Here is a 22035-nt window from a genome sequence, read left to right as displayed (position 1 = left end):
AAGCAATACATAAGTAGTGCAGGATCAAGGCCTAAAAGTGTTGCAGGATCAGTCCCAGCTCTGAGTACACAGGAGGAACAGACATGCTGATTTGGAAGGGATCATTTTTTATGGACGCTTTTATTTTTTTTAAAAAAAAAAACTCACTTTTCTTAATTTTAGTTTTAGATCTCTGTTTGCCATTTTTAGATCTACGTTAATGACAGGAATATTAGTATTTATTTATTTATTTTAAATTCAAGCTCACCTTTAAAGCAACACCAAGATGGTGGTTTGCCATGAATGGTCTTGCAGGACTACCCTGTTGTCTTATTTTTTTTGCTGACTCTGAAAATGAATGATGTACATTAGCAATATGAGTTTCTTCTAAGGTTCTTGTCCATCATCTAGAATAAACTTCGTTTGTTTGTTTGTTTTGAAACCTGTAGCATCATGGATGGGATGACCGAAGCTTGCATAAAAGGTGGTATTGAAGCATGCTATGTCTCAGTTTCTTGTGTCTGTGCCCTGCTAGGGGCATTAGATGAACTAAGCCAAGGGAAAGGTCTTAGTGAGAAACAGGTCCACCTGCTACTCTGGCGCCTGGAAGACTTGAGGGATGGGGCTGAGACAAGCCGAGATTCCATGGAGATCAACGATGCTGATTTTAGGTGGCAAAGGCACATCCTGTCATCAGAACATACCCCCTGGGAATCAAGAAATGAAAAGAGTCCTGACATTAGCATTAGTGTGACCACAGATACTGGGCAGACCACCTTGGAGGGGGATATGGGGCAGACTACTCCAGAGGATAACCCAGAAGATCAGAAGAACTCTCTGCAGTCTCCCTCTGACCAAGACTTTAAAGAGATTGAATGTAAAGAGCCAGAGTCAGAAACAACAGACCAGCCAGATGTGGTGCAAAGGAGTCACACCATCGTTTATCCAGATATAACTAATTTTCTGTCGGTAGATTGCAGGACACGCTCCTATGGATCCAGATATAGTGAAAGTAATTTCAGCGTTGATGACCAAGATCTTTCTAGGACTGAATTTGACTCATGTGATCAGTATTCCATGGCAGCAGAGAAAGACTCTGGGAGGTCAGATGTATCAGACATAGGGTCTGATAACTGTTCCCTTGCAGATGAAGAGCAGACCCCAAGGGACTGTCCAGGTCATAGGTCCTTGCGTACAGCTGCTCTCTCTTTAAAATTATTGAAGAACCAAGAAGCAGACCAGCACAGTGCCCAGCTGTTTGTACAGTCCCTTGAAGCTCTTCTTCCTCGATTAATAACTCTCCATCGTGTAGAAGAGGTGGATTCAGCACTCCAGAATTTTTCCTCAACCTTCTGCTCAGGTTTGAAAGCAGATATTTACTATGCAATCAACATGCAGTGTGTTTTGAAGGGCCTCTCTTCTCTAAAACACTTCTAGACTAGGCAGGCTGATGTTGTGTCAAGAATATAAATTGGTCCCTCAAACTATTTTTCTTTGGAGTGAAACAAAATTATCGCAAGTTTACTGACATCAGTGGGAGTTTCTTCATTCATTTAATAGATGGGCCCTAAATCAATGAAGGGTGAAGATAGACTTTGTTGTGGGAGCTAAGTGACCCATAATATCATACGGTATATCAACAGTGCAGAATGAGGTAAAACAACCTCTTCTGAGTACGGAGAACTTTGAATTTCATATTAGCACAGGGATAAAAGGGGCCCAGACCCATCTTCGATTTTAAAACTGATTAAATATAGTTTGCAGTGCCCCTGCATAAATATTAACAATTCAAAATCTCAGAGAAGAAACTCTGTCACTAGTAAATTGTGAAAAGGGCATCTGTTTCTATTACAGGTTGAACCGCTCTAATCCGAAACTCTCTTGTCCAGAAAACACCATAATCTGGCATGATTTTTAGGCAGCTGGACGACCAATTCTTGTGGGTGTGGCCAAGTTTCCTGTTGTCCCTGGAAGAGTTTTTTATAGCCACCAGTCCCGGGTGTCAGTGTTCTGTGGTGTTATTTAGCCGTAATTGACCCCTAAATGTCTTCGCAGAGCCCAGTAAGCAGTGGAAGTATTGGTAATGTGATAGAAATATTGACCTCCTGTGGTCCGGCATGTTCTTTTGTTTGGCACCTGTCAGGTCCTGAGGGTGCTGGATGAGAGAGGTTCAACCTGTACTTCTCTTATATATCGCCTAAACTGACTCTCATGCCACAGCAAGTATGAAATAGTTCAGGTCACAGGCATTAAAAGAGCATAGGTATTTGCACCTTTCAGGGTGAGGATATTTGGGAGCTGATCTTTTCAAATTGAACAAAATCTGATCACATGAAGGCTGATTTTCTGTTGAAAATGTACATTAGACTAGTATAAACATTCTCTATTTGTAAAGAAGTTTCTTTATCCTGATAATGAGCCAACATGCAAATGTTCATTAAACATATATTTCTGTTTCTGAACTGATTTCACCACCACCTCCCTTGTCCTCTTTCATTCATTCTCTGATACACACACAAACTCAGCAATGATGCATCATATATCTTCAGACCAAAGAACACAGACCAGAAGACCTCACCCAATAATTTCTGCATCAAGCCCATATGTTCTGTTAGAGCTTATACCATGTTTTAGAAAGATATCTAGTCTTGACTTGGAGTGCGAGTCGTGGAGAACCCACCATACCCATAACTAAGCTATCGTAATGGTTAATTTCCCTCATTGTTAACACTTTCAACCTTTTTCTAATCTGGTTTAGCCAAATATTTTTTTCAAATCCACTCAACAGATCATAAAAAGTTTCCAGGCATTTTTTACATTGGGAATAGTCCCATGGAACCACAATTGCATATGTTCCCAACATCTGCTTGCCAGGCTTAGTTGGTGATTGAGTATTTTAAAAGATCTGTTGCTGTTTTCTTTGTGAAGGACAGGAATGGATAGTTTATCTTCCATAGAGAACCCAGTTACCAAGCAGAGGAGCTGACGGATGAGTACAATTAGATACCATTAAAGCCATTAAATGTAGATGTTAATGAGCTAATTTGTATTTCCAGTAAATGTGTTTCTACATAGAGAACCCCCACCTATCTGCTTTATTCCAGTCATATTTTTAATGCACTGGTACAATGCAGTGCAGTATTATGTTCAATAGCGTCTTTCATGCCAGTTGGGTCCCAAAATACTTACACTATACAACTATAGTATTGAAAAACAGCTGAGAGAGCACACATTTATGGGGTATAGAGAAGGGAGTACTGATGTGTTTTCAGATGAGATTTTGAAAAAATGAAGTCCAGCAACATAGAGAGATACAGGAAAGGTAAGAGTCAGAAATAAGTCACTGATTACAGTTTTAATCTTTTTTCTCCTTGAAAAATCTTCCCATATTTGTTACTTAATCAAAACAGTGACCATGAAAACCAATAGTGCTAAGCTGGGTGCTTGTTTATACAGTACAATTTGGTACTTCATTGCCAAATAACTCAATATTTAACTAACATCAATATTCTTGATTTAGAAACAAAAAATCAAATCTGTGTGGTATAACTGTGATCTATCTACACAGTTAGATGAATTGTTGGTCTCATCCAGACTATCTGTATTATTTTTTTAAGAGTGCAGCTTTTTATGATTAAAGTTAATAACCAATATTCCTTAAAGGCAGACATGGTTATTTTTCAGAACAATGCCAGGGAATTAATTCCAACAAACCAGACCTCATTGTGTGGGTAATCAAGCAGGACAACAAGAAGTCCTGTGGCGCCTTATAGACTAACAGAGAATTTGGAGCATAAGCTTTTGTCAGCAAAGACCAGCAAGCAGAACAGTTAGCGCAGTCTATTAGTGGTCTGTCAGTGGAAGAATTTTATGGTGTTTGAGCCTTGCAGATATAGTTCACGAATGCACCCCTTCGAATTAGCTGACAGTTTCCATTTTGAGACTGTCTGATCAGTTCATTAAACGTATACCACGGAATTGCTGTTTTCCCATGTTTTAGAGGAATTGGTACCTCAGTCACTTTGGCACACAAGCGCATACCTAATTTGCATGCGTGCTTAGCCATTTTCATGTGCAGTTTTACAGATTATGCATTTTTAATTGCAGTAATTGTGCACATCAGTTTGGTGTGCAGTTTTGTGTACAATTTATATGCAAAATTCTGTGCCTGAGACAATTACCCATATATTCTTTCAAATATATGTTTAGTGCCTTTATACTACTTTCACCCTATTCTAATTCTGTTATCTTTCATAAGCTTATCTTAAGTGGCAAATCAGTACACTGTAGCAGCAAGATTCATTATCATGGCCTCAATCCACCAAAGTACTTGAACAAGCCCTCAGCTTTAAACACACGAGTCATTGGTTTCATTGCAGTCACTGGGACTACTCAGACTTAAAGTTAAGCATATGATGAAGCAGTTTGTCAAACTGGGGCCCATTATAATGCATCACCAACAGACGGAACAGACTTGTGACCTTTGGAGCTTAGTGCATAAGGAGACTCATTCCTTCTCTCTCATGTAGTGGCACTTAGACCACTTACAGAGAAAAGGAACCACACAAGTAAATGTGGGCTACAATAAAACAAGATGAAGATTTCTGGTAGGGGTGTCCAAAAGAATATTCCCACATCTTCCCTCTCTCAAGTAATACAGAAATCTTTAGGGACACAGTACTTGTCCAGTCCCATCACTTTTCCGCAGACACCCCTCCTTAGACAATTATTCATTTTCTAAATCTGCCCTCACAGTGGTGTCAATGGGAAGTCCAAGAAGGCAGCAGCACAGAATTCAAACCCTCACGAGGCAAGAAAAAGATTATTTTTTTCTATGTGGTTTTTTAATTTACAGCTTATTGGGTTGTGTTTTTTTGTAATCTTATCTAGGAACAGGCATGATCTGTATGGTGGGAAGAGTATATTAACAGTAAACCACTGCATAGCTATCAAATGATTCAGATTTGTGGAAACATTGAATGAACCTCAGAAGCTGTTCCTTACTTCATATCACATATTCCTCTAGGGTTATCGTTGTCTCTTAATGGATCAATTAATATTCTGTAAGTGGAGTCTAATGACAGAGGTGAGGCTCTACAATATGGTGGCCATCTGTAAGTCCAAAAAAAAAAGTTTGGATAAATATTCCAGTTATTTGACTTATGTTTTTCTTCAAATAAGTCAGCTAACTAACCCTGAAAACATGTATAACACTGTCTAATATCTACCTGAGAGGAAATGATTGTGCTATTATGGAAATGGTCAGATGACATAGTTACATATAAATACACAACGTACCTGATTTTCAGAGGTACTGAGCAGTCACAGCTTCTGTTGAAGTCAAGGGGTGTTGGGAGTGCTTCGCATGTCTGAAAAGCAGCTCTTCGTGCTACTTACACAAGCTGTACAGCATTTGCTGACAATGTGAGGTGTGCCCATCCCAGCCAAGTTAGCACCAAATATGTCTCCCTGTATAATTCTAACTTTAGGTCAAAGACTGTATGATGTTATGGGGCTTGATCCTTCAAAGTGCTGAGCGCTTTGCTCCTGATCTCACAAAGCATTTAACCATGTGCTAAACATTAAATGTGTCAGTAGGCCTTTTGAAGTCTTGTGCTGGTTGTATGGTTAAAGTTGAGCACATGCTTAAGGTCTTTGCTGGACTAAAGTCAGAGTGCAAAGCACCATTTATCATCAAACTCAAGGTAGGAATGGAGAAGAATATTGATTAAATTAAATGTCCGTGATAGACACCTGTAATAAATATTCATTTTACCTTACTCTAGCAACATGTTACTACTGAAAGGTCTCTGTTGTACTGGAATTAGGTTTGGATTGTTCCAGAGCAAAATCTATTTGAAGTGTGAGTGGTCCCTCTGCCTTTTCATTAGATATGATGTTCTCACCAGGATTTGAGGGGAACCCCAATTTCACCTTCCAGACTGTGATGAATGCAGACAGTATCTACATAGTTTTGCTCTACACCCTTCTCCTCAACCTGAAGCTCTCCAACTCTGACTACTACAGAAAGAAACCTGCCAAACCACCTGTGTCACTGGTGAGTGAGGAATATAGAACAAACCATGGTGTGACAAGTAAAAAGTCCTGTAGGTGGCTGAACATGCAGTATTCATTTTTCTTGGAGCGGCTGAAGTGTCTTAATGTCCTCTCCGCCATTTCAGAACAGGCATAGAAGGGAACCTGCTACTCTTGAATTTCTTTAATCCTTCATTCCTGAGAAACAGGGTATGCCAGATTAAAGAATTTGAGCCTTGGGCAGGCACTGCAGGGTCTGGGTGTGAGAGGGATGGGGTGGGATGCTTACCTGGTGCCCTGTTTTCAGCAGCATATATGTCTTTGTACCCCCTCCCCCCTGCCTCTCCCAGGCACTGCCTCCCATCACTGTGGGAGTGGTGCAGAAAAGCCTCAGGGGAAGACTACTGCAGCTGGGAGAGAGGGGAAGCAGTAGCAGCCAGAGCCGCTTCTTCCTCCCCAGGTCAGGTCTTTATCACGGGCGTTTCTGGACTGGGGACGTCCAGAGTATGGATGTTCAAGTGTATTTTCAAATCATGAAGTGACTATACACTGTTTGCCACATCTGACCTGAATTTGCAAATCATTTGTTTAACACCGTCACATGCACACGCACACGCAAATACGTTTTTCTGATGAATAAGCTATTGACCAAAATGTATTCACCTAGCTCTATTTGACACCGTTTGGGGCAGAAGGAGAGAAACAGTCCTCACCGAAAATGAAAGTGTGTTTTGGTTCCAGTGATTATCAAAACTAGCCCTTGAACGTTAATAGCATTTCCCATGTTTTTATCAGTACTAATAAGTCAGTCCTTACACACAATTTTCATTGACGTCTCTAAGGTGCTCCCCCTTTCCACCAGGCCTAATTTGGTCTTGTATGTCACTGGGAGTTTGCCCTGAGTAAGGATTTCAGGTTGAAACCTACCTCATTAAGGGAGTAGCTGGCCTGTGAAGGCAGAACTGTGTATTAGAGGGCAGCACAGAGCCTATGTGCCTCATGTAGAGTAGCAGGTGTTGTCATGTCTTTCTTCACTCAGGTGCTACCCAATCCCTTTTTGGGTCTTACACAGCCAAGGAGAAGTATTCAAGGATCTACCCTATGAATTACCTCACCATAGTATCTGTAATTGCTACTGTCTTTTATGTGAGCAGCCACAAAGCAAGGGGAAAGTTCCTTGTGCCCTCTCATGCACCATTGTCCTGGTGTGAAAGGGCCAGGTACGATCTAACCCCATGTCAGTTTTTACTCTTACAGACTCTCCATACCCCCTTCTTCTGCCTCCTCATTTCCTGGGCAATCTGATGCAGGCAGGGAGGAGTGGTGGATCTGGTGGCTGAGGCTTCCACTCGGATGGCTGATTTGTCCTGTTACACTTGGATTTGTATTGTTCTCCGCAGAAGGAGTTTATGAAGCAGGTTCAGTCCAGTGGCGTGTTGATCGTGTTCTCTCAGGCGTGGGTTGAGGAGCTATACCACCAGGTATTGGAAAGGAACGTGCTTGGAGAGGCTGGTTACTGGGGAAGCCCTGAGGAGCACAGTCTTCCACTCATCACCATGTTGACTGGTCAGTATAATAGTGCCATGGTCATATGAACACAATATTATGCTCATAGTTGTACAGGTTTAACTTCTAAAAATGCATTCAGGAGATGTCTGAAATATTAAATAGTTAAACATTAGGCTTCTCCCAGTTACCTGTAGGTCAACATGCTGTGGAGCTGACATATGGTGCCATTGGAGAAGAAATTGGATTCAGTTATGGCAGGTTTTCATTATTTACTGAGGATTGGACACTCTGTGCTGAAAGTACTTGAATCTTGGCTGAAATCAAAAATACCTGGCAGTGCCTTGACTCTCTATGGCCAGTGTGACCAAAAACTCAATAGACTCTGAAAGGTTTTTGGTTTGTTTGTTTGTTTGCAAGCCACAATGCAAAGTCGCAAACATATTGGACAACATAATTCCAACTATACACATTGAACCTCTCTAGTCCGGCACCCTCGGGATGTGACCGGTGCCAAAAAAGAAAATGTGCTGGACCTCAGGAGATCAGTATTGTCTAGCATCATTACCAACATTTCCACTGCTTACTGGGCTCTTAGAAGACATTTAGGGGTAAATTACAGCTAAATAACAGCACAGAACACTCAGAGCCAGGACTGGTGGCTGGAAACAAACTATGGGACTACAGGAAAGTTGGCCACACCCAGGGTAAGTCATTGTCCAACTAACTAAAATCATCCCTGATTATGTGTGCTGTGGGATGAGAGAGTTCCAGATTAGAGAGGTTCAACCTGTACATACAAAATGATGGGGTTAAACTGGTTCCAGGGAACAAAAATTATTAATGGTATAGAACGGCTTCCATAAGAATAAAAAGTAAGACTTACTATAGCCTTCTTGGATAAGAGATAACTAAAGGGGGATATGATGGAGGTCTACAAAATTGAGTGGTGTTGAGAGAATGAATAGGGCAGTGTTATATACCCTTGTGCAGAACACAAAAACCAGGTCACCCAATGAAATTATTAGGCAATTTACACCAAGGGATGATGTGGCCAGTGTTCTACAATATTGGTCTTCTACAGAATTCAACAGCATTTGCCTCCACAGTAGCAAACTGTCCCTACTGTTCAAAAATGTGTAGTTTTGGGAGAGAAGCCAAAGGGGCTTTTAAAACTTGACCAGAACATGTAGGTAGATACTGACAAATAAGTTCTGAAGCTGTGTAACTGCCTTAGGAATGGTGTGGTTTAACTCATCAAATTCCTTGTCACTGCAGGTCTCTCAAAGGGGATCTTTGGAAAGAGCATTCCATTCTGTTTGTGTTCTGGGCAGATATCCTAGATTTGTATTTTCACTGGCAGATTTTTTTTGGAATGGCAGGAGGTTGACGTAATGTCAGTGTACCCATGACTCACTATCAGCATAAATACTGGGCATCTGAGCATGCAAGTTTTCCATTGATTGAACTCCTATTGATTTAGACTGATACTGTTCCTGGGGTATGGTGAAATGCTGCATAATTCTACTAAGAAGCTAAAAGACTAGAACTCTTCTGACCAACACTTCAGTGCTTCCTTTAGTATCCCTAGGAAAAAATGTAGAAAGGATATTGTGAAGGAGGTGGGAATGCCTGTAATATTTTATCAATATTATACATTCTGTTTCTGTGTTATGTACAGTATGATTACACAGGGCTCATACAAGTAAAGTTTCCTGTATTAAGGAAAAGTTAACTCCAGTCGTCCCATTTATCGGTGTGTAAAGGACAGGTGTCATTCGTTCTAATGTTTTACCTTTGACATGGCTGAGTTCAGTAATCCAACTTGGAATAACTGGAGAATGGTTGACACACAAAACTTTGGGGTGGATAAAAAGGCAGCCCTTAAAGGCAGAGATTGCTGAGAAGCTCAGTCCCTGAAGCTTCTGGGCTGAGGTACTAGGCCTACCTAAGCCAACAAGTAAGATAGCTATACGTATACTACTTTCATTGTGTTAGAAACCCTTTTCTCTGTCTACATTTCATACCTGGTGCAAAGATTGAACAATGCTTGGTTTTGAAAAAGCTATTTTGGATCACTGTGTTACCCACCAGTCACAGCTCTCAGAGAATGTTTGCAGGACCAAAATCCAGAGGGGCTTGCCGAAATGGCACATGGGACTCTATGCCAAGGACCTGCTTAGGGGGTCCAGCTGAGTCAAAGATGTGGATTATCTTGAACTGTGAGTAACATCAGGAGAACATTTCCTATCTCTGAGGTCTCCTGGACTGTAGCTCAAGGTGATAGATGCCTTTTTCTTTTAATCCTTTAAAATTACACTGAAAAGGACAGACAGGATTATAATTCAAATGTCGCTGGATGCCCGTTTGTACCCTCATTCAGGTCCCTTCATGCTACCAGAGAATCAGATTCTCAAAAATATACTGTCAGAAAATTCTGGAATCTCTTAGTGCAGTGGTTCAATATGAAATGTTCTTACCCATATGTGTGTGGTGTTTTTTTATGGTCTGGCAGATATTGATGGCTTGGGGAGCAGTGCGATAGGTGGGCAGCTGATGGCCTCTGCATCAACACAGTCTCCTCTCACCCAGAACCAGAAGACTGATGATTCTGTTGTGGCAGGTAGGGAGTCTGCATTGCACAATGTACACCTCCTAGTATGCTTAAAATAGACCGTAGAAGCCCGTGGAATTCATTCAAGTGTGCAGAAGATTCAGACGAACTGGGGACAAAGATCAGAGAAGTTACACCATGGAGTAATTTAACTTAATATGTTTAAATATTATAATCACACCTGGTGCTGCAGAAGGCCATCATAGTGTAACTGTGTTTTTACTTTTACAAAAACTAAGTCAGTGAAAATGATCCATCAAGTAGAGGAGGGGGCCTGTTTCACTTTCCAGTGAAATGATGGATGCATTTCTTGCTGCAGGTGTTGCTTTCGCCAGATACCTTCTGATTGGCTGCTGGAAGAATTTGATTGACACCTTATCCACGCCTTTGACTGGTCGCATGGCAGGAAGCTCCAAAGGGTTAGCATTCATCCTGGGAGCAGAAGGAGTCAAGGAGCAGAACCAGAAGGAGAAAGATTCCATTTGTATGAGCTTGGATGGACTGAGGAAGGCAGCCCGGCTGAGCTGTGCTCTAGGTATCAATATGGACTGAATCCTCAGATGGATTTCATGCAGCTAGAAGAACCAGTGGATAGGAAATGTTCTTAAGGGGGAGTTTGGGGAAGAAGGAGGCAAATGGAAGCACATCAAAGATTGGTGTAGAAGTCAGTAGCCCTGTTCTTGATGCTGTCTGGTGTTAAGATTGCATACATCCAGTGAAGGAGAGAAATCAAAATGCTGCTTAGATGATGTGTGTTTTTGCTTCTTCATAGGGGTTGCTGCTAATTGTGCATCTGCCCTTGCCCAAATGGCTGCTGCTTCCTGCGTTCAAGAAGAGAAGGAAGAGAGAGAAACCCCAGAGCCCAGTGATACTATAACTCAAGGTAGCTACTGTTAGCAGTTAGTCCTTATTATCCAATGTTCCCTGTACAAATGACATTGTAAGGTATTTTGTTGTGGATAGGAAAGGCAGGGATAAGGGAATTTCACTGCCACATTACATTGTCATGCAACTCTATGGGAACCATTTGTTTCACATAGACTTCATTGTACCAGGACCTGGTTTTTACTTCGCAATCCATTTTATTCTATATAAATCTTCTACTGAACACTATTAATCTCAAACTATATTTTGAAGTTTCATCTTTTAAAGTTTGATGACACAAAAAAGCATCTGCAGCGGCACCTTAAATAGCAATAACCTTTATAAAACATGCATCTAACACTACCATGAGTTCAGTAGGACACAAAAATATTCTCAGTCATATTTAGTTTCATGACATTAACTTAACATATTTATTTATACTACATTTACTATCTCTGCAACATAGGATGGGATTTCTGGGGCACCTTTGAGAGAGTCAAATCGGGGCAAATTGCTTAGAGACAGGGCTACCTACAGCCCAAGACAGGGAGTCCTCTACTATAAGGCACACCAAACCAGTCACAAAGAGCACTTCTGCTGACTATGCTGGTTAGCAAGAAGTCATACTAGCAATTCCCTCAGTTACTCTATCTTCCCTGTGTCACCACCTTGTACCACTCCTTACACAAATGAGTGGCTATGAAAACCAATTTCATCAAATCCAAACAGGTTCTTCCAATCCGAAAGGACCAGCCACATTCCTAGGTCAATTTATACCTCATATCTTACCCAAAAGCTCACTGTTGCCTTTCCTTTACAATCTAAAATCGAAACGTGTATTAATAAAAAGAAAAGGTTGAGAGTAAAATTTGTTTAAGGAGCCAAATTGCATTCACCAACTGCAAAGTCCTTAGTGCAGGCTTGTAGCAGAGGTGGAATAATCTGTTTTATAAATCTTTGGGATACATCCTTTGTTGGGATGGGCCATTGGTCCTTTTGGGCTCAGTTCACAGCAAAGAGCTCCAGAAGTGCTGAACTGGAATGAAGACAAATGGAGGAAATTCCATTGTTCTTGCTGTTTGAAAGTCTGTGCCAAGATGGAGTTTGTCACATGAGCAAGACATCTGTCCACGCATGATGCAGTCCTTTTTAGGTAACAACCATCGCTTACATGCTGGCCTGAACATGCACAGCAAAGTACCTCAGATATGGATTGGCACCTATTAAGGCCCATTGTCAGTTAAGTATTTCTATTCATTTCACTAGCCGTCCTTTCACAATAGTTGACCAAGCCTGTTATCTCACAGTGGCAAATATTTGAAATACAAGTACATAGCCAGTACTCATAACTTCAAACACAAATATGATGCATGCCTATGAAGAGCATAAACAGAGTCAGTGAAGCATTACGCTTCAAATTTGTATTTGAATTACTGAAATGGCAAAAAAAAAAATCTTCAAAAACAGACTACAATGGTAATCTGCTGAGCTGGAATGTATATGCACATATGACACTATCAGAAGACGTTTAAATGAAGATGTGGAATGGAACTCTCATTATAATAAGTAATTTCCCCTTCAGGTACTTTCACCTTATCATCACTATTGGAGGTGAGCCACATCCATGCTCATTTAATTAGCTCTGATGTTACACTCCCATCTCTGTATCCCTTCCTTTCTCTCTTCCAGCATCGGAAGAAGTGAGTTGTATCTCATGAAAGCTTGTGCTCTAGTAATTTGTTAGTGTTTTTACAGTGGCACCGGACTCCTTGGCTACGTCTACACGTGAACGCTACATCGAAATAGCTTATTTCGATGTAGTGACATCGAAATAGGCTATTTCGATGAATAACGTCTACACGTCCTCCAGGGCTGGCAACGTCGACGTTCAACATCGACGTTGGGCAGCACCACATCGAAATAGGCACTGCGAGGGAACGTCTACACGCCACAGTAGCGCACATCGAAATAAGGGTGCCAGGCACAGCTGCAGACAGGGTCACAGGGCGGACTCAACAGCAAGCCGCTCCCTTAAGGGGCCCCTCCCAGACACAGTTGCACTAAACAACACAAGATCCACAGAGCCAACAACTGGTTGCAGACCCTGTGCATGCAGCATGGATCCCCAGCTGCAGCAGCAGCAGCCAGAAGCCCTGGGCTAAGGGCTGCTGCACACGGTGACCATAGAGCCCCGCAGGGGCTGGAGAGAGAGTGTGTCTCAACCCCTCAGCTGATGGCCGCCATGGAGGACCCCGCAATTTCGATGTTGCGGGACGCACAACGACTACACGGTCCCTACTTCGACGTTGAACGTCGAAGTAGGGCGCTATTCCTATCCCCTCATGGGGTTAGCGGCTTCGATGTCTCGCCGCTTAACGTCGATGTTAACATCGAAATAGCGCCTAACACGTGTAGCCGTGACGGGCGCTATTTCGAAGTTAGTGCCGCTACTTCGAAGCAGCGTGTATGTGTAGACACAGCTCTTATTGCCAGAAGTGATTCCAAACAGCAGAAGAGGGAAGCTTGCGGTGTGTCTTGCAATTCTGTATCTGGTGCAGATAACAAGATATGCATTATATAATGGAGTCAGTCCAGCACCTTCTGTGCAGTACATTCTCTCTCAAATGTAAAAATAAAAAGGAAACTCTCTTTTAAGTGTTGCAAGTACATCTGAAAAAGGCGTTAGGTTTTATGTTTCGTCTAAACTGCCGTATGAACGTAGCTCTCTCTTATATTGTAGTCTGCTCCATCACCGCTATACGTGAGAATAAATGTTTGTTTCTCAAGTGTTGATTGTTCTCAAATAATGTTCTTTTATTGTTCATTGGACAGTGAAGCAGAAAGTGGAGCAGAAGCTGGAACAGATGGGGAAAGTACAGGGAGTTGCCCTGCACCCTGCTCATGTTTTGTGCATGGATGCCATCCTCAATGTTGGGCTGGAAATGGGAAGTCACAATCAAGACTGTTGGCCTCATGTGTTCAGGTACAGGAATCGAATGGTATTCAGTCAAAGTGTCAAAGATTTTAACAGAATCCTACCACCTAGGGCACAAGGGAGAGAAATAGATTGGTATGCCTTCATTTTATCATTCTGGGAGATGCTCCTGGGCCACACACCGAAATAGACTGGACTTAGGAAGCTGAGTGCAAATCAGTAGCTGAAAGGAGAATGACGAGGAGGTTTTTAAAAGTGCCTGAGATAATCGTAAGTACACCCATCTGAGTGCTTTCCAGTCCTTGATATATTGATCCACACAGCATCACTGTGAACCAGAGCAGTGCTATTACCCCTATGGTAAAGGTGAAAACATGAGGCATTGGGGAGCTAAGGCTGGATCCTCTAAGGATATTCAGGTATCTAATACCCCTTGAGTAAGGACATGTAGGAAGGAGCAAGGAACTGATCTCAGGCTACCAGCATGTGCCCCAGTCTTCAGGCTATCCTTCCTTTCTAAGCTCATTGAAAGTCAAGGCAGTTAGAAACACAAAGGTGGCAGGCATTTCTGGAAGTCTCGCCTCAGATTTTAGATCAGTGCAATATCACTTTCTGAGAAATTCCATGCCATCAGGCAGGATAGCTAACCTCCACTTACTTGGCACCAGATATCTTGGTCTTTGGAGCCAGCCTGACTCCAAAGCAGATCTGACCACCAGCCAGTTGTTCCTACATCACCATTTTCTGTTAATGGGTTTCTTTTTGCTTTTATAACTCCCTTTTCTTGTGATTGGCCTATGCATTTTCTGGACAATTAAACTAGCTGCAGGGACAGACGCTGTTGGAGGCCAGTAAAGGAAATACGTAGGACTTCATTATTTGACAGATGTTTTCAGGTTACCTCTTAACAGTGCTGAAGCAAATGGTTCCATAGCGATCAGCTCTAGGAATTCACAATCCGTCTTTCCCCTTTTTTCCCTAAGGGTGTGTGAATACATCAGCACTCTGGAGCACACCCATTTCAGTGATGGTGCATCCCAGCCTGCTCTCACTATCACCCAATCGCAGCAGGCCACAGGAGGGCTGCAAGGGGATTATCTGTCTGCAGTCTCTCCCAAAGAACTGACTCCCCAGCAGGAGACCACCCTGAGCAACAATCCAGTCATCCAGCCCATCTCCATTCAAGACCTCATCAAGGAGGGTACCAAGGGCAGAGCTTTCGACTTCCGTGGCGGCAGCCTGCTAAGTGGAAGCAATGCTGCCAAGGCTGTGCTCATCCTCTCCACACAGGCTGACCGGTATGTTGGCAATGTCTGAAACCTGATTTTTGGCTTCTCAAAACCTCTCCTGACTCTTCTTATGAAGTAAGGGGAACAGGCTGCCTGTTCTGGACCATACAGATATTTATGTTGTTCCCTTAGCAGTCAAAGGTGTCATTGAGGTGGGGTTGAGCTTTTCGTTAGCACATCCTGTTTTTCACGTACTCGTAACATGATAAAAAAAAAAAATCTCATTTTTGCTGAAATTTTCCCAAGAGGAACATATCTTTGTAAATTCTGAGCTAAAATTTAGTGTCTGAATAGTGCATTTCATATGCTTCATAATTTTTCATTAAATTCAGAATTGAAATACTGTGGGCAGGGCTACAGAATATTACAAATACTTAATAGCACTCTTAGTTATATAGATGTGATTTTTTTTTTTTTTCATAATTCACTGTAGACCTGAATAGGGGCTTGATTCTGCCCCATACAAGTGAAGGAGAGATTATCTGTTGGAATGAGAACAAGATTAAGCCCTGGCCGTATTAGTTCTTTTACTAGGCTGTTGCGGAATTTCATGGGGATATCAGTCACTATTAGTATTGTGATCCCCTAAACAGAGGGAGCAAAAATGCAAATACACACAAATGTAAGTTCAGCTTACAATTTTTAAACAGTGCCATTCTAAATCAGAAGATTCAAAAGTTCAGTGGGGGCTTTGGATGTGTAGTCCTGTGGCAAATCACACCACCTGCTTAGGTGCTGAAATGTAGGCCTAAATTTGAAAACATGGGGGAAGCTAAATGTCTCATAGGTAAGGCTATGTTTTAATCATGGGTATTTTTAATAAAAGTCATGGACACGTCACAGGCAGTAAACAAATTCACACCCCCAGATGTGTCCATGACTTGTACTGTGTACCCATAACTAAAATTTGGGCTGGGGCAGCGGGGGAGTTCACGGGTCCTGGAGGGAGGCAGGTAGTTGGCGGTGCTCAGCCCAGGATCCCAGCAGGCAGACTCCCTACCCTGCTCCACACAGCTTCCTGGAAACAGCTGACGTTTTCCTGCAGCTCCTATGGGGAGAGAAATCCAGCATGCACCACCTAGCCCCCACTGACAGTGGGCTGCCTTGGGCCTTGCCCATTGGCTGAGCCTGCTGGGCTGTCTCTGAGCCCACTCCCACAACCAAACTACCCCAGCAGTGGCCATTGATCTTCTCAGGCAGGCCTGGAGCCGGCCACAGTGGCAACTACAGAAATCATGGAGGTCATGGAAAGTTACAGAATTCATGACCTCCATGCAGCCTTACTCATATAGGTTGGACCTCCCTGATCTGGGAGCCTCCGGGCCTGATGGGTTCCAAACCATGGGGTTCGCAGGGTGTGGGGGGGGGGCAGTGCTGGCCCCTATGCTGCTGGCATCTGAGCTCTTCTCTGGCAGTGTCTACACACACCCTACTTTGAAGTTAACTTTGAAGTAGGGCACTACTCCATTCCCAGGAATGAAATAAGGACTTTGAAGTTGGGCTCCCTTACTTCAAAATTAACTTTGAAGTAAGGGAAAATGCATGTAGACTCTCTGCTGGCTACTTTGAAGTAGCACCTAACTTCAGAGTTAACTTCAAAGTTAGTTCCTAGTGTAAATGCACTCTCAGAAAACTAATCTGCTTCCAGCACTGGCAGGCAGCAGCTATATGTACCTGAGGTTCTTCAATGCACAAACTTTAACCGCCATGGCTCATTTTCACGTTATGTTCTCTGCACTGTTGCTTACAGGCTATTTGAAGATGCTGCTGACAAGCTAAACCTGATGGCGCTGGGTGGCTTCCTATACCAGCTCAAAAAAGCTTCTCAATCCCAGCTCTTTCACTCAGTCACAGATACTGTTGATTACTCATTAGCAATGCCAGGTAAATCTACTACAGGCCTCTTAAGGATTCAGGTGTTTCTTAGATGTTTTGTGCATAACCTACATGATTTACTTTGTTTTGTTGCAATGTATGCAGGACAGACAGCTGAAAGGCAACAGAAAAATAGAGCGTTCAGTGTAAGAGCCCTAAAGCATTTAAAAAAAAAATCTACTGTTCCTGACCAAGAGAGCTTTCAGCTTCTGTGATACAGCACCTAGCTGTGCATTGGGGCACTAATCTTGAATAAGACATCTGGCTTCTACTCTAATATAAACAACAAACAGCAACAATAATAATAACAATAATACAGTTTAAATGTCTTTCAAGATTCCAAATTAGCGAGATCTGTGGGCTTTATTCAGAGGTGACTTGGACCGTGGATATAGGTTCCATGTCACTAAATAGGTACCCATGGCAGTAAGCCAGGAGAGGCTCGTAGACAGAGCATCCAACAGGAGCTCTTAAGATAAAGCCAGGGGAATATGTTCTCTAGTTCTCTCCCTTCCATTGTGGAATCCAACCCCCTGTAGAAAAAAGAACAGTACAATACATAAGTCTCCCAATGGTCTTCAGATGGAACATAAGAGCCTGATCAAAAGAGAATATTTTTCATTGATTTCTAAGAACTTTGGGCCAAGATCTAAGTAAGATTTGAGTGGTCCACAGGAATAACACTGGCCCACTGCAAAGGGGTGAATCCCCCCGCCAGTGAATTCAGATTTAATTTTGTGCTACTTTGCATTATTACAGAATGACACTGAATTCGGTATTTTCTACTTGTACATCTTCTCTCTCAGGCCTCAGCAGCAGGTGTTTCTTTATTATTAATAAAGAATCTCCTGGTGTGTTTTGTACACTCTGTTCCATCAATAAATTATGGGAATAATTCAGTTTTAAAGACCAATACCATTAATTATTAACCTAGTGCACACAGCTGCTGAAATATTTGTTTTATGTGTCACAAAGAAGTAAGCTTCCTAATTATGTTCCCCATTAGGAGAAGTAGAAAAAAAAAAAAAGCAGGGGCTTCCTTTTGAGCCAGTCAGTGATGTGGATTTTCCCATCATTTTGAAAGTAGTGGGATACAAAATTCTTAGTGTTTGGATAATCTTCAAAGTGTTGAGGAATTAAGAATATGTTGTTAAGTTCTCTTTGTCTTGTGTTCTTCAACTCTGTAAAGAGAATATACAACATTCCACTACCAAAAAAAAAAAAGAAACTTCAATTAATACTCTTCCCTGTAAATGTTACCAAAGGATTCTATGCCAACTTGTGCTCTGGATGAATCATAAACCACCTGCCCACCTAGACCGCATGTTTGCCAGGTAGAACATTATGATTAATTGTTATCATTCATTGATTGTTTTGTACTTTCCCCAAGCATTCTTACTTTCAAAATGCACAATGTTTGAAGCAGTGGAAGATATCTCAGCTGCATAGCTGTGTAAGCTATTCCTACGGAGTCGGGTTTTGCAGGCTCAGACTGTTTCCTATTCTGAATTACTTTCTGGTTTACTTTTGACGTGTATGTATTTAAATCAAATACTTCCTGACCAGAACTGAATTCCAACCCAGACCTTCAGAGATGAAATGCTGGAGATGTTTCTATTTCTGTTAATTACCCTTCCTGTCATAAAAATTTTCTATCTGTTTACTTAATGCACTTTATTTTTCTTGTAGGTGAAATAAAGTCTACCCAGGACAGGAGAAGTGCACTCCATTTGTTTCGTCTTGGGGATGTCATGCTCAGGATTGTACGGAGTAAATCCCGCCCATTGCTCCATCTCATGCGGTGCTGGAGCCTGGTAGCACCTCATCTTGTAGAGGTGAGAGAGAGAGAGAGGGAAAAACCTGTGGAACTCACAGCTACAACATATTACAAATGCACCTCATATAGGCTGCAGCTACACTACACAGCCATTCAAAAATGCAAATGGGGGGGATTTAAATATCTTGTGCCTCATTTACATACTCCTGCAGGATTTCGATTCCGAATGGGGCTGCTTTTGAATCACAAACAGCTGTGTAGCAGGGTTTCCTTCGAAAGGAAACCCCGCATTCGAAAGCACCGTTCTTCCCACAGCTAGAGAGAGGTACATGTGGGCACTCACATTTACCTCTCAAGTAACTAATAATTGCTACATTTGAAAATATGGTTCTAGAGACAGACCATTGGTCTATTTCAACATGACCACTCCTGTATTCTTGTGGAAACTAGTTGTGCCTAAAATAATTGGCGACAGCTCTGTCTAGTAGAGCTGGGTTTCTTGGGTGTATGTCGTGCATATGACAAGTTTGTGTGCCTGACCCTTGTTTATGTTGTTAATGGTAATGTGTCATCATGCATTCAGGTTTTTAAGGTGCACAAGATGTAGATTTCTCAGGTGTTTAGGATCTATGATAAAGAAAATATTTGAAGTCACGGGTTAATGCCTGTTGAAGTGTCCACAGTGGCATGTTCTGACTGTACAAGTGGCTTACATTTTTCAAAGGGACTAGTGATTTTAGATACCCAGATTAAGACATAGTAATGGGGCCCAGTTGTCAGAAGGTGCTGAGCATCTGCCTTCTGAAATCTAAGCCTCTTTAAAATGTCTCGGTTTGGGTACCCAAAGAATGAGGCTCCCAAAAATCACCTGTCACTCTGAAAATATTGGGCCAGTATAGTTCTCTTTGGGAGAATTTTGGCATAGGTGAAAGCATAAGGAGGAAGAGGCTGGTTGGAGCGGAAGGACTGATCTTTGAGATGGGTGGGTAATGCCCCTGTGGGGAAAAATTTTCTGTCTGGATTCACTCCATTCCCAATTTCTGAATAGCTCTTCCTAGATAAACAGTGAGTCCTTTCCATTTCTTATTTAGTATACTTTATTGCTAGTCATTTCTATTGTCCTATAGGCAGCTAATGCCAAACAGATAACCGATCCCTTTCCCAAATGTCTAAGAAGATACTAAGTACAGTACCTATCTGTAAGTGGACTTTTAAGAGAATGTTATATTTATATAAGGAGAATGAACAGAAATTAAATCTCTCACATGTTAGCCATTCAAATCAACAATACTCCAAAAAAGCATGGATGACTGTAGACCCTTTTTAACTTTTGAGTTTAGTGCTTCATTTGAGTGCTCAATAAATCTTCCTCCATCTCCAGAATACTCAGCATCTACCATACACAGCTGTGTGTTTGCCATTGAACATCACTTGGTTTGTTCAAGCAGGAGCCTCTGACCAGGCTATGCTGCAGCTATTTGGGAGCTTGGCACAACCAAGTGCTACTTCTACATCCCCCAGACAGTCTAATTGGACAGCAGGTTTTTTGCTTGGCCAAAATTCTGGTATTTCTTCCTTCATCTGTCTCTCCCTGTAGGCCGCCTGTCACAAGGAGAGACATGTTTCTCGGAAGGCTGTCTCCTTCATCCATGACATCCTCACCGAGGTACTGACAGACTGGAACGAGCCCCCTCATTTTCACTTCAATGAGGCGCTGTTCCGCCCATTTGAGCGCATCATGCAGCTGGAGCTGTGTGATGAGGATGTCCAGGACCAGGTAAGTCAACCACAACGATGGTGTCTGTGCCCTATGAGCCATACAAACAAAGGTGGGCCTCAAGTGTACACAACACAATTGTGCTCAGTCTATCAGGATGTGTTTTTGTAATAAGCTCCTCTCTGTAAAAGGCGCTCTGACCATTGTCACCCAAGTGCAGTTCGATATAATGGCTTTTCTACAGTACAGGGTACTGTTCAGCAGTACTGTTCCTTTGTCAGGGCTCACTTCAGGTTCAAATTACTTCTTTCACTAAGTAAGGGACTTCGCCTAGTGTACACTGTGCGCTAGAGCCATATCTTCAAAGAGTGAGCACATCCAATTGCAGCCTAAGTAGTAGGCTTTTGGAGTATATGGCTGGCGGTTTTTTGGCCTTATAGCAGGAATGCAGTCATTCAACTTCCAGTCCTTTAGATTTTAATGAAAAGTAACATTTTGTGTGTGGGGGGAAATCTTTGTTCGTTACTTCTGTAGATGTTGTAGGGTAACTTCCATTCATTATTCCTTCCATCTGTCCCAGTGGGTGGATTTAATTTTTTTTTTTAAGTTCTTTCTGCTTTGCTCACAACAGGTGGTCACATCTATAGGCGAGCTGGTGGAGGTGTGTTCCATTCAGATCCAGTCCGGGTGGAGGCCCTTGTTCAGTGCCCTGGAAACAGTGCGCAGCAGTAGCAAGTCCGAAGTTAAGGAGTACCTTGTCAGAGAATATTCTATGGGTACAAATTTTCTCTGTTGCTTGTTCAGTTCGCCTTGGTTTCTTTGTCCCTTTATTTCTGGGCTATAATAAGTACATAAATAAAAGTATTACCATAATCTACAGTAAGGGTCCAAAAGAATATATTGTAAAATTCATAGTGTCAGTGCAGTGTGTTGGTCCTTACTGCAGTACATGACAGTATCTGGAATATTTTTAGTAAGGAAGACAATAAACATAAAGCCCTAAACACTTTATGCTCTTATTCCTGCCAGATGGTAGCAGACATAAGGGCTTCAGAACAGAGTATAAACAAAGCCATTCAGCAGTATGGCTGAGCCTTTTTATGCTGCTGGAACATTAGATCCATTGGGTTCCTCTGTGAATATCCTATTGCAGTAAAGAAAGATGCTCTTTATGGCAATCTCTTCTTTATGCACCCAAGCCAAGCCTATGTTTTGCCCACAATGTGAAATAGGTGCTTCTATAAGATAAAAGCACTAGAAGTGCTGGGCAGGTGGTGAGTAAGCTTCACCTCACATAACACTAACACATAACTCATGAAGCCTCATCTGTAACACACTTGGTAGAGCAGTCCCAGATCACTCCTGAACAGTGTGCGTCAATGTTACGGAACTTGTGTGGAGAAACGCCAATTATTCTAGGTTTTGATCAACTTAACAGGTATT

General features: G+C 42.1%; 1 protein-coding gene across 2 annotated transcripts in view; it reads left to right on the top strand.

The window, feature by feature from the left end:
• Positions 1 to 22035, top strand: part of ARFGEF3 (ARFGEF family member 3) — a 128064-nt gene that overhangs the window by 73223 nt on the left and 32806 nt on the right. The window contains exons 12-23 of one of the 2 annotated variants that reach the window (XM_074990480.1): positions 429 to 1339; positions 5889 to 6037; positions 7416 to 7581; positions 10037 to 10144; positions 10455 to 10670; positions 10908 to 11018; positions 13832 to 13982; positions 14918 to 15232; positions 16974 to 17107; positions 18788 to 18933; positions 20473 to 20652; positions 21224 to 21368. In XM_074990480.1, the coding sequence (XP_074846581.1) occupies positions 429 to 1339; positions 5889 to 6037; positions 7416 to 7581; positions 10037 to 10144; positions 10455 to 10670; positions 10908 to 11018; positions 13832 to 13982; positions 14918 to 15232; positions 16974 to 17107; positions 18788 to 18933; positions 20473 to 20652; positions 21224 to 21368 (2732 nt within the window). Of the gene's footprint in view, positions 1 to 428; positions 1340 to 5870; positions 6038 to 7415; positions 7582 to 10036; positions 10145 to 10454; positions 10671 to 10907; positions 11019 to 13831; positions 13983 to 14917; positions 15233 to 16973; positions 17108 to 18787; positions 18934 to 20472; positions 20653 to 21223; positions 21369 to 22035 lie in introns of both variants that reach the window. The other variant, XM_074990479.1, reaches the window with a different exon arrangement.

This window comes from Carettochelys insculpta, chromosome 3 (genome assembly GCF_033958435.1).
Source record: "Carettochelys insculpta isolate YL-2023 chromosome 3, ASM3395843v1, whole genome shotgun sequence".
In the NCBI taxonomy this organism is placed as follows: domain Eukaryota; kingdom Metazoa; phylum Chordata; order Testudines; family Carettochelyidae; genus Carettochelys; species Carettochelys insculpta.
The sequence above is the reverse complement of the archived record's forward strand: the minus strand, read 5'-3'. Positions and strand labels throughout refer to the sequence as shown.